General features: G+C 37.3%; 2 protein-coding genes across 4 annotated transcripts; one reads left to right on the forward strand and one right to left on the reverse strand.

The window, feature by feature from the left end:
* The first annotated feature begins 593 nt into the window (after positions 1-593).
* LOC140800843 (uncharacterized) lies at positions 594-8,982 on the forward strand. Its single transcript, XM_073155735.1, has 5 exons — positions 594-1,032; positions 2,463-2,763; positions 6,161-6,319; positions 7,325-7,620; positions 8,438-8,982. The coding sequence occupies exons 1-5, from the start codon at positions 835-837 to the stop codon at positions 8,558-8,560; spliced, it is 1,077 nt and encodes a 358-aa protein (XP_073011836.1). The 5' UTR covers positions 594-834; the 3' UTR covers positions 8,561-8,982.
* Positions 8,983-10,029: 1,047 nt separating this feature from the next.
* LOC140801511 (putative F-box protein At2g16290) lies at positions 10,030-14,238 on the reverse strand. Of its 3 annotated transcripts, none has more exons than XM_073156690.1 (4): positions 12,948-14,238; positions 12,773-12,815; positions 10,566-10,676; positions 10,030-10,482 (listed from the first exon to the last, which is right to left on the reverse strand). In XM_073156690.1, the coding sequence occupies exon 1, from the start codon at positions 14,140-14,142 to the stop codon at positions 13,057-13,059; it is 1,086 nt and encodes a 361-aa protein (XP_073012791.1). In that variant the 5' UTR covers positions 14,143-14,238; the 3' UTR covers positions 10,030-10,482; positions 10,566-10,676; positions 12,773-12,815; positions 12,948-13,056. The 3 variants fall into 3 exon arrangements, with proteins under 3 accessions (XP_073012791.1, XP_073012789.1, XP_073012790.1); XM_073156688.1 differs by having other exon boundaries at positions 12,773-12,862; XM_073156689.1 differs by having other exon boundaries at positions 10,566-10,686; positions 12,773-12,862.
* Between the last annotated feature and the right edge of the window lie 226 nt (positions 14,239-14,464).

Consider the following 14,464-nt stretch of genomic DNA (forward strand, 5'->3'; position numbering starts at 1 on the left):
TAAAAAAACTTTAGTGGCCATTACGTAAAAAATCAACTTTTTGAGAGGTAATAAAAGTAAAATAGAGGGGTCAAATAATAAAATACCCATATATATATATATATATATATATATATATATATATATATATATATATATATATATATAACACCATGTAACTTAATTGTGGTTTACACCCTATATTTAAATTATCTACAAATTGATCCTTATAATTTAGCGAATATATACATAAAATATTCTTGATTATATTTAAATTAGCATCACGAGAATATTTCGTCAACTAAAGATATTTTATTTCTAAAATAACTAAAATACCCTTATATCTAAAATGACTAAAATACTCTTGTATGACTTGATTGAGGGTATTTTCATAATTTTTTTAGTATAGTTAATTTAACTAACTAACTCATCTAAGTATTGTCTCCAAATATTTGCTAAAAATATAGGGGGTTAACCATAATTTCATTAAAAGGCGGATGTTATATGCAAATTTTTTTAGAAAATGTTATTTTTTTATAATTTTATTTTACGATTACATTATAAAATTCTCGTAAACGTCGTATTTTATACTATTGACTTGATCTCGATGCACCATTCGGTCGTGTCGAACTCACACCATCCCAAGTCGTCGTGTGTTTGCTCGCCACGTAGTCCGGACCTCAGAAAGTCATGCCTTTCTGACCGCTCTCTCGTCTTCTCCATCCTTCAATCCATCCATCCATCCATTTCGCGTCTCCTTTCAAACACCTACCTGAAATCAAACGAGAGCAGAGAAATCGAGAAGATAAGTAGAGGAGTTGGGGGAAGGAGGAGGAGTAGGAGAAGAAGGAGAGGATGAGGAGGGCATCGGAGTCGCGGTTGTTGCAGGAGCTTGTTCTCTACGCGGTGAGCGCGGCGCTGAGCTCCCTCGTCCTCTTCGTCGGCCTCCGCCACCTCGACCCCAACCGCGAATCGTCCAAGAAAGCCCTTCAGCAAAAGAAGGAGATCGCCAAACGACTCGGCCGCCCTCTCATCAATACCACCCCTTACGAGGTCCGGCTACTTGCCCCTTGCGATTTTGATGCCTGCAAAATGTTCGATCAAATGCCTATATGAAAACTAACCCAATGTTGTTTCTTTTTCTTTTTTATGATATGACGAGATGTTGCTTCTTATTGCTCAATACAAATAAATGAAACATTTAGATGCTGTACGTAACGGACACCAAAATTTCTTAGATTTGCAATGCCATTACGAACTTCAGATTTAACCAAACTTTTTTTTTCCTTCAGTTTTTTCATGTGTACCCCTCTGACGTTTCTTATTTTCATGTTTCACCCCTCAAAATCATTAAATTTTTGCGTGTATACTCCTCCATTTGTGTAATGCTCGGTGTATACACGCAAATAAAGGGCCTTTAGAAGGGTATACGCGTAAATGTAAAATTTTGAGGGGTGCACAACACAAATATAGTATTTTAGATGTATAGACACATAAATATCAAAATTTGAAAGGTATGAACACAACCAAAGAAATTTGTAGTCCTTACTATTGAGAACAACTCAATCTCCTTGTTTTAGTATGTCATTACTTCTGACATTTCTGAGTCTCTGACAGGTGACATCTTATTGTAATTTGCTGCTGGAAAATTTTTTCAAACTTTTTATATGCTAAATACATCTAGAATAGATTGTTTTGACCATCAGTTGCATAATCCACTATTTCCTTTAATCCTTTGAGAAGTTGTATGGCACAAGCATTTCATATAGTTGGAGTAACCCAACACAAATGTTGTATTTGTTACACTTAAGGATCCTGAGTGCTTGGTATCCGTGCCAAATTTATCCAGTCAGTGTCAATCCAGCCAGTTTTTGTGAAGGTTATGAATACTGCATTGACCTAGCTATAATCCAGATAGATGAGGTGGCTTACTGACAACCTGGAATCATTTGTTCACAAGATGAACCTGCTAATATTACACAGCCTTGGAAGCAATTGTGACCTCTATTTCTTGATAGGCAGCTTTTATTTTTTTTTTTGTCACAAATTCTAATGGGGTGTAAGCATTCTGCACAAGGTTTCTGTGGCTTGCAGTAGCAAGCTATGCCACCTCAGGGCCTAACCACATGTGAAGTCCTAGCTTATCATAAAGCTATGATTCTTTCATGTCATTGATCTCATTAAAATTGTTATCCAGTACTCTCCATGTGAATTTCCTTTGACCTAGTGAAATAAAACCCCTTTGGAAGATGTTGTATTGATACCACTGTTGGCAAATGCCAAAGCATTTTGTTTAAATGCCCTGGGAATGCTCATATATAGCACTACAGTTCTCTTTTTTTCTTCCTACATGCAACGTGCTTCTGACTTCCTTAGGACTTTTAGGGAGTACCATGGTACATGATTTATTCATAATTATATGCTTTCTCTACTACTGGAATTCTAGAGAATATTTTATAAGGATATATATAATGACTTTGTAGGATGTGATAGCTTGCGATGTAATCAATCCTGATCATATCGATATGGAGTTTGATTCTATTGGTGGTCTAGAACATGTGAAACGAGCGTTATTTGAATTAGTCATCCTTCCTCTTCGTCGTCCGGAAATATTTGCACATGGAAGCCTTCTTAGTCCTCAGAAGGGAGTGCTCTTGTATGGACCACCAGGAACTGGGAAGACAATGCTTGCAAAGGCCATCGCAAAAGAGTCTGGAGCTGTTTTTATCAATGTTAGGGTTTCTAATTTAATGAGCAAATGGTTTGGTGATGCTCAAAAACTTGGTAAGTGTACTATTCTTGTCCTTCATGATATGGCAGTGTATTGGGATAATATATGTTCAATCATGTAGTAGATTAGATATGCCTGCTTTGGGACTTTAGATAAATTATTTACTTGCATTTATCGTGATGTAACGAAATCATGTTTATGAGATTTCTGCAAGTGCCAGCATTATGTTGCATTTTCACTATTTCTTATGTGAATATTCTTATTGAAATTGATTAAATATAAGAAAAACAATGATTTCAGAAAGCAATATGAAAAGGAGGATGTACAAAGTAATGCCCCAATGACAAAAGTCACTCTCTCATGCAGAGCTTTTTTGAACTACTGCCATTGAGGCCATACCAACTTGATGCCTTCAGCCTCCTATTCCTCTCAGTAGCATGGTTCAGGGAGCTCTTCTTTGGACTGTTGTTTTGACGCAATGTTTCAGGCGTAACACTGTGCATACAGCATTGTTTTGCATTACAGGGATAACCAAAAATAGGTTTGAACCCTCTTGTCAATGTCAAAACAGAAAACGATATCACAAGTATAGGTGACAGATATACATGGGTTTTTGTTTAATGCAAATATTACATCACTATGACCATGCAGGATAATAAGTGGTTTATTTATGACATTCTATTTCCTAGTTAACAAACCTTATATTTGATTGGGAATGTGCACTGTGATCTACTTGTTAATGAATTTAGTTAATTTCTTTCATCTTTCTCATACTGGAAATACCAGGATTTTGCACCAATATGCAAGGTTCTGGAACTTGGTAATGGAATCAAGACTAGTAGTTAGAAAAAATGATACGTATCAGTCGTATTGGTCGTATAAACTATATCGATTTTATCAGCCACTTGTATTAGATTAGATTTGTTTAATTATGTAAAATTTTAAATGTTATTTAAAGATATAATTTTTTAAAAAATTTAGAAAAAATAACAGAAAAATAAGAAAATAAAAGTTAGTCACATATGAAGCCTAAGAACTTAGAAGAAAAAATTAACTAAAAATTATGATAAATTTCGATTTGAATTTGACAAATTTTTGTACTTGTAAATTACTATTGCAAAACAACATTGAAGGAGAAATATCTCTTCATTATTAATTTGTAGCAGTAAGAAAAGAGAAGTTCAAGAATGGGTGAGAAAGAAATAAGAGAATGAGAAACAAAAACACTTATCCAAGTTTATCAAAGTGCAAAGTAGCTGGAGGGGCCCATCGGATCGATCACTGGATGAGCTCGATGAAGTGTGAGGGGTGGGAGGAGAGTACGTGTGAGAGATAGAGGGCAAAAACTAAAAACTTGGAAATAATGCAACTGAAGATATCAATTATATGTTAGATATATTTTAGATTCGAATTGAATATTTAAAAATTTAGTTTCAGCCGAGTTTTGACTGATATGGTCGAGATAGATTAGCAATCTTGCTAATATGACCAAAACTTACCGATCGCAGACTGAAACCATTCACTAAACTGGTTTTAGGTTTGGATTGGGATCAATTAACCTATCCGGATCCGGATCAGATTTGGACGATCCTGATCCAGATCGGCCAATTTTGGGATCCATGCTAAATCTACCCTATATACTAGCTAGACATCTAATGAGTGATGAGAAGATGGTAGAGGAGTTTATATTTTCTTCCTACGCCTATTAACCTAAATCTACCCTATATAAATTAGTGCCTATACTGAAATATGGAAAATCTTATGGCAGAGTTACTCTAAATAAAAGCCTTAAAGGCCTGTTGATCAGTAGAGTTGTCTACCTTTTGCTGCAATTCGGGGTCTTGCAATCTAGAAGTAGCCATTGGAAAATTCCTCAACATATGGTCCATTGGATGGGAAGATGACAACTATTCTACTTAAGGTGTTTTCAATCAATGCAAACACCACATAAGAAAGCTACTTGGAGAAAACTATAAGGCGTTGGGTAGTAGAGCTATCCACTTTCTTGATTGCTATTTAGGCTCATGTGCTTTGGAAAAACTATCCTTGAATTCCTCTGTTTATGGGGGATAGTCTTAGATTGGGGAAAGATGACATTCTGTGTTTAGCATGTTCAATCCATCTCAATGACACTACGTCGCCAGAGAATAAAAGTAGCTCAAATCCGGGATTCCTACAAATGCAATTGATATTCAAATTTCAAGTTCTCAAGTAGTAAATGGAAAAAGAATAATGTAGGCTAGTACATATTATAGACTCTCGTAGAATCTTAGAACATCTTCATTTTTTATGTAGTTTGTTAATAGAAACACATGAAGTAAGAAAGTGGCTTTGGAAAATGCTCAAGTATCACAAAAATGTATGCATCATAATATGACTTTCTAAGATGACATATGTGCTTGCCATTTTTTACCTAGTTTGGAGCTAATGACTTCTTTGAGTAGTCAATGTATACCTGTTAGGGGTCGTGCCATGGAAACAAGATGACAATATTATAAGATCTAGTAAGCCATTGAAATTTAAAAGGAAAATTAGTTGAACTTGAAGTGCTCAGAATTTTTGGAGGTGATGTGACTTGTCGTTTCCTGGTCATTATGAATTTTCTGTTGATTGTGGTCAGAAAAGAAGTAATCGTGTTGCTACTTTTGTTTCTTACAAGTGTACTGTTGTAATATATTTTTCTAGGTATGAAGGAGGTTTAGATGTTAGAAGTGGTAAGACTAAGATATTGCTAATAAAATTTCATGCAGTCCAGCCTATGGTCATAAATGCATGTTATTATATATTTATATGAAGAAGATGAAATGGCGAACTCTCTTCTTCTGAATTTCTAATACACAGTTTAATTGTTCTAGTTGCGTTTCTACTTTTCTAAACAGAATAGTGTCACTGTCAGGTTGTCTACATGGCAAATGTGTTGGGTATAAGTAAGCAATTTTCATTTTTTTCTTAGACAGCATGACCGATATGTTTCTTAAATGTTATCTCCCGTGCGGTTGTGGAACACCTAATAGTTTGGATGGGAATTTTGATCGGTCTATCTCAGGCCAAAATTGATACCTATTCATATCCATTACCTCTTTCTTGTGATTGAATCTAGATTGTGAATTGAAGGTAAATTTTGTTATCCATTCTAGTGGAAATTTAATCACCAGTGCAAGGAAATTTGATGGAGTATCATTCTCTGGATGTCCTCACTATTTGACTTATCCACAAACCAATTGAGCAACCTTAGATTCTTTCCTTTCGCATTCTGTTGAGGTACTTTTGTTTACAATAATTTGAGGAGATAGCAGTCTGTAGCTAGTTTATTTATTTTCATATGTTTGTAAGCATGTTCATTGTTGTAGCTACTTTCCTGATAAACTATACTTCCTTTTTATTTTCTGAATTTAATGTTATTTTGAGATTTTTCATGAAAACTTTCTGAATTGTCTTCATTGACTTCAGTGGCTGCTGTATTCAGTCTTGCTTACAAGCTCCAGCCTGCTATTATTTTCATTGACGAAGTCGACAGTTTCTTAGGACAGCGACGTACAACAGATCACGAAGCCATGACTAATATGAAGACCGAGTTTATGTCATTATGGGATGGTTTCACCACAGACAGTGAGTATGTTGGAACTCAGTCTTGAATGTCAACATTTTTTCTGCCAAAAATTTGGTCTTAAAAAACTGAAATATTTTGATTGGGTTGCTATTTTATTAGTTCAATTTATTGTGCTTTTACTAGCTAGTTTGACCTTCTTAGATCTCTAGTAATTCTATGCTAGCAGTATAGTTTTTCAAATAATTAACACCATGGCTCATAAGAATGTTTTTTTAAGAGATTAGTCACTACTTGCTTATCTCCAAAAGGAAACTGACATTGATAGAAAGGGAGATGAGTATTGTGTAAACAGTGTACTAGGATGGTAATAGTGGATAAATTCTGAATCCTTTCTTATGAAGGCAAAAAGGGGGGAAAAGTATTGCAATTGTGTTATAGAAGATGTCATTGATAATATTGGAACAGGTAGAAATAACATGCTTAAATTATGACTGTTCCTGAGACTAGGTTGTTAATAAAGATGAGGGTTGTTCCAAGAACATGGTAAGTGGGGCAAGTTGAAGTGTCACCTTTTCAAGATGGCGAAGTTGTTTGCATGACTGTCATGTCCGACAAAACTCATGAAATCAAAGTTGCCTGAGAAGTGATTAAGTCAAAGATGAATGTGCCATGAATGGGGAAAAAGAAAACCAAATGGGACTTAAAGATGGATCTCTGAAACAATGAGCAGAAATATGATATCATAGGTTAACCTACAGTATGGACCCAATTGGAAATCTATAGCAAAAAGGAAGGACAAATTTAACTGAAACCATATAATTGGAATTTATGTTGTTACCAACTGACACCAAATAGTTGGGACTAAAGGATTTGTTGTTGTTGTTTTTGTTGTTTCAGCTGTAGTTTTTCTTTTTGTGTGTGATAACCACAAAGAGTTAAATCCTCTGGATTTCTTTTTCTAATTTTTTTATGAATGTCTTTTCTGAACTGTATACGTTGATTTCTTCCCTATGCTGTTTGAAGGAGTCGTAAGACTCATAGTAGCTTCTATTGTGCTGTCATAGAAAATGCACGTGTGATGGTTCTTGCTGCCACAAACCGGCCATCAGAATTGGATGAGGCAATACTTAGACGATTTACACAGACCTTTGAAATTGGTATTCCTGATCAAAATGAACGAACCAAGATTCTAAAGATTGTTCTGAAGGACGAAAAAGTAGAGGAAAACATTGATTTTGATTACATAGCCAGCTTGTGTGTGGGTTTCACTGGTTCAGACATACTTGAGCTGTGCAAGCAAGCAGCCTACTTCCCTATCAGGGAGTTGCTGAATGATGAAAAGAATGGAAGGACAAGTAATGTAAGTAATTTTTTTTCCATGGATACGATTTTCATCATAAAATGAAACTACCTAGGTAAACCATGTTGTGTAAATTCTGCTATGATTGTTAAGTTTCTCTGTGTATTATCTGCTTAACTGTTATTGTTAGAGAAATGTTATAGAATATTGATTTTTGTTTCGTTCATCATAAGTTTGCACAAATAACCAATAAAAGAACGTAACTTTCCAAGGATAGAGATTTACAATTTTATTTTGGTTCATCACATGAGTGCCTAAGTAGACAATCATGTTTAGTTGAATCTCTAATGTTGGATGATAAGTTTACAGAATAACTACATATGATGCTTGTGTTGTCTTGCCTCATTTCAATATGTAACTTTTGTGAGTTTTATCCATATATGTAACAACTAAAAACTTCTTGCAATTATAGCTCATGTCATTCATCTCAGTCTTGAAAATACTTTGGAAAAATCATGCCGTTCACAAGCTGTCATAATCTTATCAGATTAGATACCTTATATGACCTCCCAGCTACTTCAAATTTGAACAAATTTTTTGTCCTGTTCCATGAGGGAATCATTTTTTATGTAAATGGTAAGAAAGTTTTCCTTGAACACAAAGTATTAGATTTTCTCATTGGATTCCTCAATGGAATATTGTCATTCTGTTTGGTATATAATGGTACTTTGGAATATATTAATATGTTTAAACTTGAGATAAAAACTTTACTAAGGTTAGAGCAAATGTTAGATAAACCACTCATGGATTAAAATTTTAACACTAGCTATTGTTTGATTTATACCATTGCACTTGTCACTTCTGCTGCATGTTGCAGAGAGTAAGACCATTACGGCAATCTGACCTTGAGAAAGTACTATCAACCTCTAGAAAGGGGAAGAGATCAGCAAGCCGGCTCAGATCGGCGCTGCAGTCACCAACAGATCTAGATGAAGACTAGGACCAGAGTGCCTTTTCCAAGATAAATAAGCTTATGTCTCGGATATCACAAGACAGTTGAAGCTGAAGGCGAAGACCTTTTTTCCCCTCAAGTCACTAGGGATGGTTTCAATTGATGTTCACTTTGTACGCAGGTGCAGATATCAGCATGGTAAATTTTGTTTTGAAGTTGTGCTGGTCTGAGTCTTCATTTTCTACTTGTCCAAACTCTTGCTGTTTCATTTAATTATCCTTGTAAGTCCACTAAGTTTATCCAACCAGAAATTAGATGGAAAACAGAAATCTGAACAGGATTGGACATCTTAGATAGACCAGCATTATTTTGGACTTTAACATGAGAACGATGTACAATATTATTTATGTACTAAGCTCGTTATGCTAGTGTGTTTATTCACAAGGAATGCAAAAGGATATTTCGTGGCATGTTGAATAGACAGTAAAGAATAATGTAACTTATGGATAGTGTTGTACTTATCTTTTATCCATGGTTTTGAGGAGAGTTGTTCTTATTCGCCTCTGTGTTTGGTTGCAGTATTAGGAGAATATAATTATTGGTTGCGGTATTCGGGGAATATAATTATAACCATGGGGGTCTTTGGTTGTCAACATATGAATAAGAAGGGGGTATTTAAAATGCCCTTGATGTTTTAAAAAATGTCTTGGTATTCTTTACTTTTAGGGGTATTTTAGTAATTATATAAACTAACTATAGACGTAGCCAAGTCATCTCTTTGACTCTCTTATATCAACTCCAATTTGGTTGCGTAATAAGAAAAATTAAGGATAGGGATAAAGTAGGTATTTATTGTTAGAGAAAAGATTGTGCTTTCCTAACTTTTTGTTTGATGTTTATAAGAAAAAAAAATGCGGATAGAATTCATAATTATGTTGGATAAAAGTAAGGTGTTTAATTATAACAGTAAGGATAGGGAGAGGAATAATCAAATTGCTCTTAATTGTGGTTTTATGTATAGTAGATATTTGTAATTTTATTATATATATAGAAAGATATTATACTATTTACCATAATTATCAGATTCACCTCTAATATTTAGAGAAATTACAAACAACACCCTACATTTTGACTATATTATAAATAAAGCTCTCTATTTTTATTTTGTATAAATTAAAACTCTTATTTGCTAAAAAAAAGTACTAAGCAACGACCTGAGCTCAGTTTAATTTATCAGGCCATTTCAAATGTCATTTAAGTGAGGGTTGAGGGTAAAGTTGGGTGGCAAACCATATTTATCATAGTTCTTTTTTTATAATCTCAGTTAATTAACACCTATTTGGTCTCTATTTTTTAAGATACCAAACGGAAATTTAGGTGGTTTTTGGCTACAAATCATGAATAAGAAATCCCTAATCCATGGACAGGAGTTCTTATTCCACAACCAAACGCCAATGCTAAGTTCGTTTACCCTTTAACAACACCAGCAGAACAGGATCAAGCATAAGAAGGTTCCATGGTAATGTATGATCAAGTGCTGAACTAATGGATCTTTGCAATTGCAAGTCCTTTGGCTCCACTGTTCGTTTTAGGGTTGTCAAGAATAATCACAAGCTCGGATAGAAGTGTGAAACATTGGTGAAAAACGAACGAACTGCTTCTTTTCTTAGAAAAAGAAGAGCTTTCTCCTTCACTACATTAAAGCTACTCTACCAACAATCAATACCTTTCCCCTTCTCCCCAAAAAGATTATATGAAAACGACGATTTACAACCTGACAAGGCATTGTTCTTTGTATACGTTCCAACCCTTGAATCAGAGTGAAATGCTGTTTGAAAAGCTGAAGGCATTCTTCAATTAAACAGAGAATGGAGCTTCATTTCTTAGTTCACCAGAGCCATTTGGTTGGATGGATGCTCTTCATAACTGGCTATCGATCACTTCACTCTCAGTTCAGTACTTGGATGCATCTGAAAGTTTTCAACCCATAACAAATTAGATTAGAATTTAAGTCTAAATTGTTTCTGTGTGGAAGTGGGGAGACATTCCTTACTCTTTCAATCAGCAAGTCGCTGCCGAGCTCTGCTGAAATTTACTGGAAAAAAAAGTTTGACGCACGAATATATCTCTTTTGTGGTTCCTGAATGTGAGTTTCATGTTGAACCTGCAGCAAGCTTACCACAATTTAAATCAAGAACTAGTATGGACCTCCAATTTGACCAAACTAATAAATTGCATGTAATTATTGACTCCCTGTATGCTAAATGTAAAAGATGAGCTACTGCTTTCCAGTAAAAAGTACGTATCAGGTTAAGTTACAAAGTAAATGTATGTATCACTACATAAAGGAAAACATTTAAGCTCTCCAAATGGCTTCATCACAAAAGAAGTGTACGAAGAAAACTTAAACTTGATAATTTGTACAGGCAGTCAAACATGCGTATCTTTTCATAGGAGACAGACTTCAAGTTACAGTTTAAATTGTGAGAATCACATGAGTTTCAATAAAATGTCACATACATATTCAACTAGCCATCATAAATTTATACTTCTTCTCATCTCATGATTTTCTTAGATGACATCTTGTTCTCTTGTTACAGGGCACTAACCTATAAGATATATTTACACTATGTAGCCCTTCTTCAAATTATAGAACAGTAGGTGTACTACATATGCACATAAATAGATTGTTTTGCAGGCAATGGATATACCTGAACTTCCATAAACATAGTATTGCACTGCCGTTTTTGTTCAAGTTGCTATACCTATACATTAGCAATTCGAAATATTTGTACGGTTCTTATACGAATAAAAGATTGTAAGGGTTTGATGGGTTTAGTTCCTGCTGAGTCTTGAAAAACCTATAATAATTGCATAAGGGTCTTCAGGTAACCTAAGATACTATGTTGAATATCAACAGTCAACACTAACGGATAAAACTTGTCTCAAGCAAATCACAAATGCATGACCTGAGGTATTAGAGCAGTACATAATTACACAAGTTAGAAATCAGTAAACCAAAATATTGTTTTCACTTGGTTCACTAATGTAGCATCAAGCAATTCACCATCCAGAAGATAGGAGGTAGGGTTGTCAAGCTTGACGAGCGACTCGGGCTCAGCTCAGCTCAGCTCTGGTGGAGCCGAGCCGAACCGTTAAAACTGGCTCAAAATTAATATTGAGCCGAGCCTGAGCTGGAGTCGACTCGCTCAGACTTAGCTCGATATGCTTGATAGCTTGACTCATCACTCTCATCGTGTCACCCACCCCACCCCACCCTACCCATCACCCATCACCCACCCCATTCTCCTCTCCGTCGGCCTCCATTGGTAAGCCCTCGCCACCTCCTCTCCGTCGGCCTCCTTCTCCGGTGTCTTTTGACGACCTCCTCCATCGGTGTTGGGCTCGGCGTCGGCCTCCTTTTCTTCCTCCACTCTGTCAACTTCCTTCTCCTCCTCCATTGACCATCTCCTCCGGCCTCCTCCTCTATCAGCATGTCGTCGCCTCCTCTTCCATCCGTCTCCTACTCCTTCGGCAAGCCGCCATCCACACTGCCACCACCTCATCCTCTAATCAAGCTCGAGCTTAGCTTGGACTTATTTAGGCTCAGCTCGAGCTCGGCTCGAGTTGAGTTGAGCCGAGCTTCAGCAGAATTATAAGGCTCAAAGGTAATTTCAAGCCGAGCCTGATCGTTTACACCCCTAATATGAGGTAAGATTAAGAAGCAATTCGACATCCGGGAAATCATATACTCTATCTTACGAAAAAAAGACTCTTTGCAACCATTCTGTCAAGAAATACCAGGCAATGACCAATGAGTAGCCCAGTCCTTAGAGGTTCAAGCTGTTGGAATCAATGAAACAAATAATTCCCATCAAATAAAAACAGTATTACATCATTTTCCCCACCTGAAAATGAACTAGAAAATGAGCAACAAAGCTGCCATGAAAGTTTCACGCCATATGCAGCAATCCATTACTCTCATATAGAGAAAAATATCAAGCCAGTACAGAAAAATATTACTTTGATGAGTCTACCATGAGGATAATATTTAGTCATCTACATAGACTCTGCATGAGATTTTATGGATTAGGAATTAGATTATTTAATAAGTGTTAATAACGAAATGTGAAATGGTATGAGGTATAGAAGTACTAATGTCAAGAGGCACCACATGATCAATATTTTTCATATGAAAATATCACTTCTAATAATAATAGTAAAAGTTTCAAACCCAAAGTTCAGATAAAAGGAACTCACTTCTTACAAATCACTTGGCGAGTCTTGTCCACCAAAGCACAAACTGCAACACAAAGGCTACTCTTGTGTGTGATTGCAACCACAAAAGTACTGCACAATAATTTAATCCTAGATAAAACAAGGATTATCTTGTATAAGAACACACAATGCATAGTCAAGAAGGCAAACGGCATACCAGATATCTAACAAAATTCCATCGTTGATGCCTTCAAGCTATCCAAATGTACCCTGCGAGCCGATTTCAATAAAGCCTTCTGTTCTAAGAAAGAAATTTTTAGGCTAATTTAGGGCAGGCTTGGCAGAACCCAAATAGGTGGTAAAGAGGTCTGACTTCTAAGCAAACCAGGTGAAGCAACAGAGACAGTCTCGAGGCACCTATCCTTTAAGGAGAACTCACACCACCCATCTGCATTCCTTCCTGCAAAGTAGACACAATTCTCTCTGACTCCCAAGCAAGGAGGCACCACGGATGCCGCAAACCCTCCCAATCCAATAAAAAGAGCCCTTCCATCCAAACTCTTCAGCTCCACCCACCCACCACCGCCGAAATCCCATCTGAAGATACTGAACTCGAAACAACAAACCAGCAACAGCTCCTCGCCAGACTTGGCTAGAAACCTTTGACTGTTCCGTTTCCATTCCACATCCAATGAATCTCCCAAAAGCGTAAATTGGGGGCAAGGGACAAGATCCACTAATGCGAGGCGGCCATTAATCAGTGCAAAGAGCCTTCCCTGGAAAAAGATCATATCGTGGATTAAATGTGCAGGGCCCCAGGAGTGCACATTCCACAGTGAATCTCCCAACCAGCTAAATTGGATTGTAGAATTGCCGGGGTGGAACAAAACCATCAAACATTGCGGCGACGAGGGCGGCGAGGACAAGATCACGCGGCGGAACGGCTCGGGGGATCTGGGGAGGCGGATATGGTCGCCGGAGAAGAGGTTCCAGAGGAGGATCCTGGAGCGGGGGGGCTCGGTGGAGGTGACGAGGAAGCCGTGGGAGAAGGCGAGGGAGAAGCGGGAGTAGAGACGCCAGGGGAGCTGGAAATTGTATAGGCGGCGGCGGGAGATATCGAAGAAGGTCTCGGTGTAGCTCGGGAAGCGGGTGAGGAGGATGAGAGGAGATTGCGAGGCGAGGGTTTCGGGGCAAGGGGAGGAGATCGAGCGCCAGTTGCGGCACACGCCGCGGAAGGAGAAGAAGTCTTCTAGGGTTTCGAGGCGGCCGAGGATGGAGATGAGCATGGAGTCGATTAGGCCGGACCAATCCCTCTCCTCTTCCTCCGATTTCTTAGTAGGATTGAGATTGAATTCGAGATACGAGATTTCGCTCGTCAATTGTTCGACGAATTGCCTCCTTCGCGTCTTCATGTTTTCCTCTCCTTCCTCCTTCCTCCTACTTCTCTTTCAGTGGACAGGAGGGAGCGGGAGCAAAAGAAGGGTTTTGAGGAGGACCAGCAGAGCAAGTCGTAGGCGGCGGCGCCACACGAAGAAGGAATACGTTTGTCAATCCGACCCGTTAAGCATCATTCGGATACGGGTCGGATGCCATCCGGTAGCATCATTTGAGATTGGTCGCTTAGAAAAGTTTGAGCTCAAGGTAATAACTGGAATGAGCTTTTGCGAATCTCGAAGCATTATTCAATGGCTAAAATTGTATTACATCTTCCGTCACAATTATAAATGCAAAGTT

Source organism: Typha latifolia, chromosome 14 (assembly GCF_019914945.1).
Source record: "Typha latifolia isolate L0001 chromosome 14, TyphaL0001v2, whole genome shotgun sequence".
Classification (NCBI taxonomy): domain Eukaryota; kingdom Viridiplantae; phylum Streptophyta; class Magnoliopsida; order Poales; family Typhaceae; genus Typha; species Typha latifolia.

What these genes read in the sequence shown, in the direction of transcription:
- LOC140800843 (XM_073155735.1), top strand. Translation starts at nt 835, where the DNA reads ATGAGGAGGGCATCGGAGTCGCGGTTGTTGCAGGAGCTTGTTCTCTAC. An exon ending in TCAATACCACCCCTTACGAG is followed by an intron (nt 1,033 to 2,462) that starts GTCCGGCTACTT and finishes ATGACTTTGTAG; the next exon opens with GATGTGATAGCTTGCGATGT. An exon ending in AGAATGGAAGGACAAGTAAT is followed by an intron (nt 7,621 to 8,437) that starts GTAAGTAATTTT and finishes TGCATGTTGCAG; the next exon opens with AGAGTAAGACCATTACGGCA.
- LOC140801511 (XM_073156690.1), bottom strand. Translation starts at nt 14,142, where the DNA reads ATGAAGACGCGAAGGAGGCAATTCGTCGAACAATTGACGAGCGAAATC.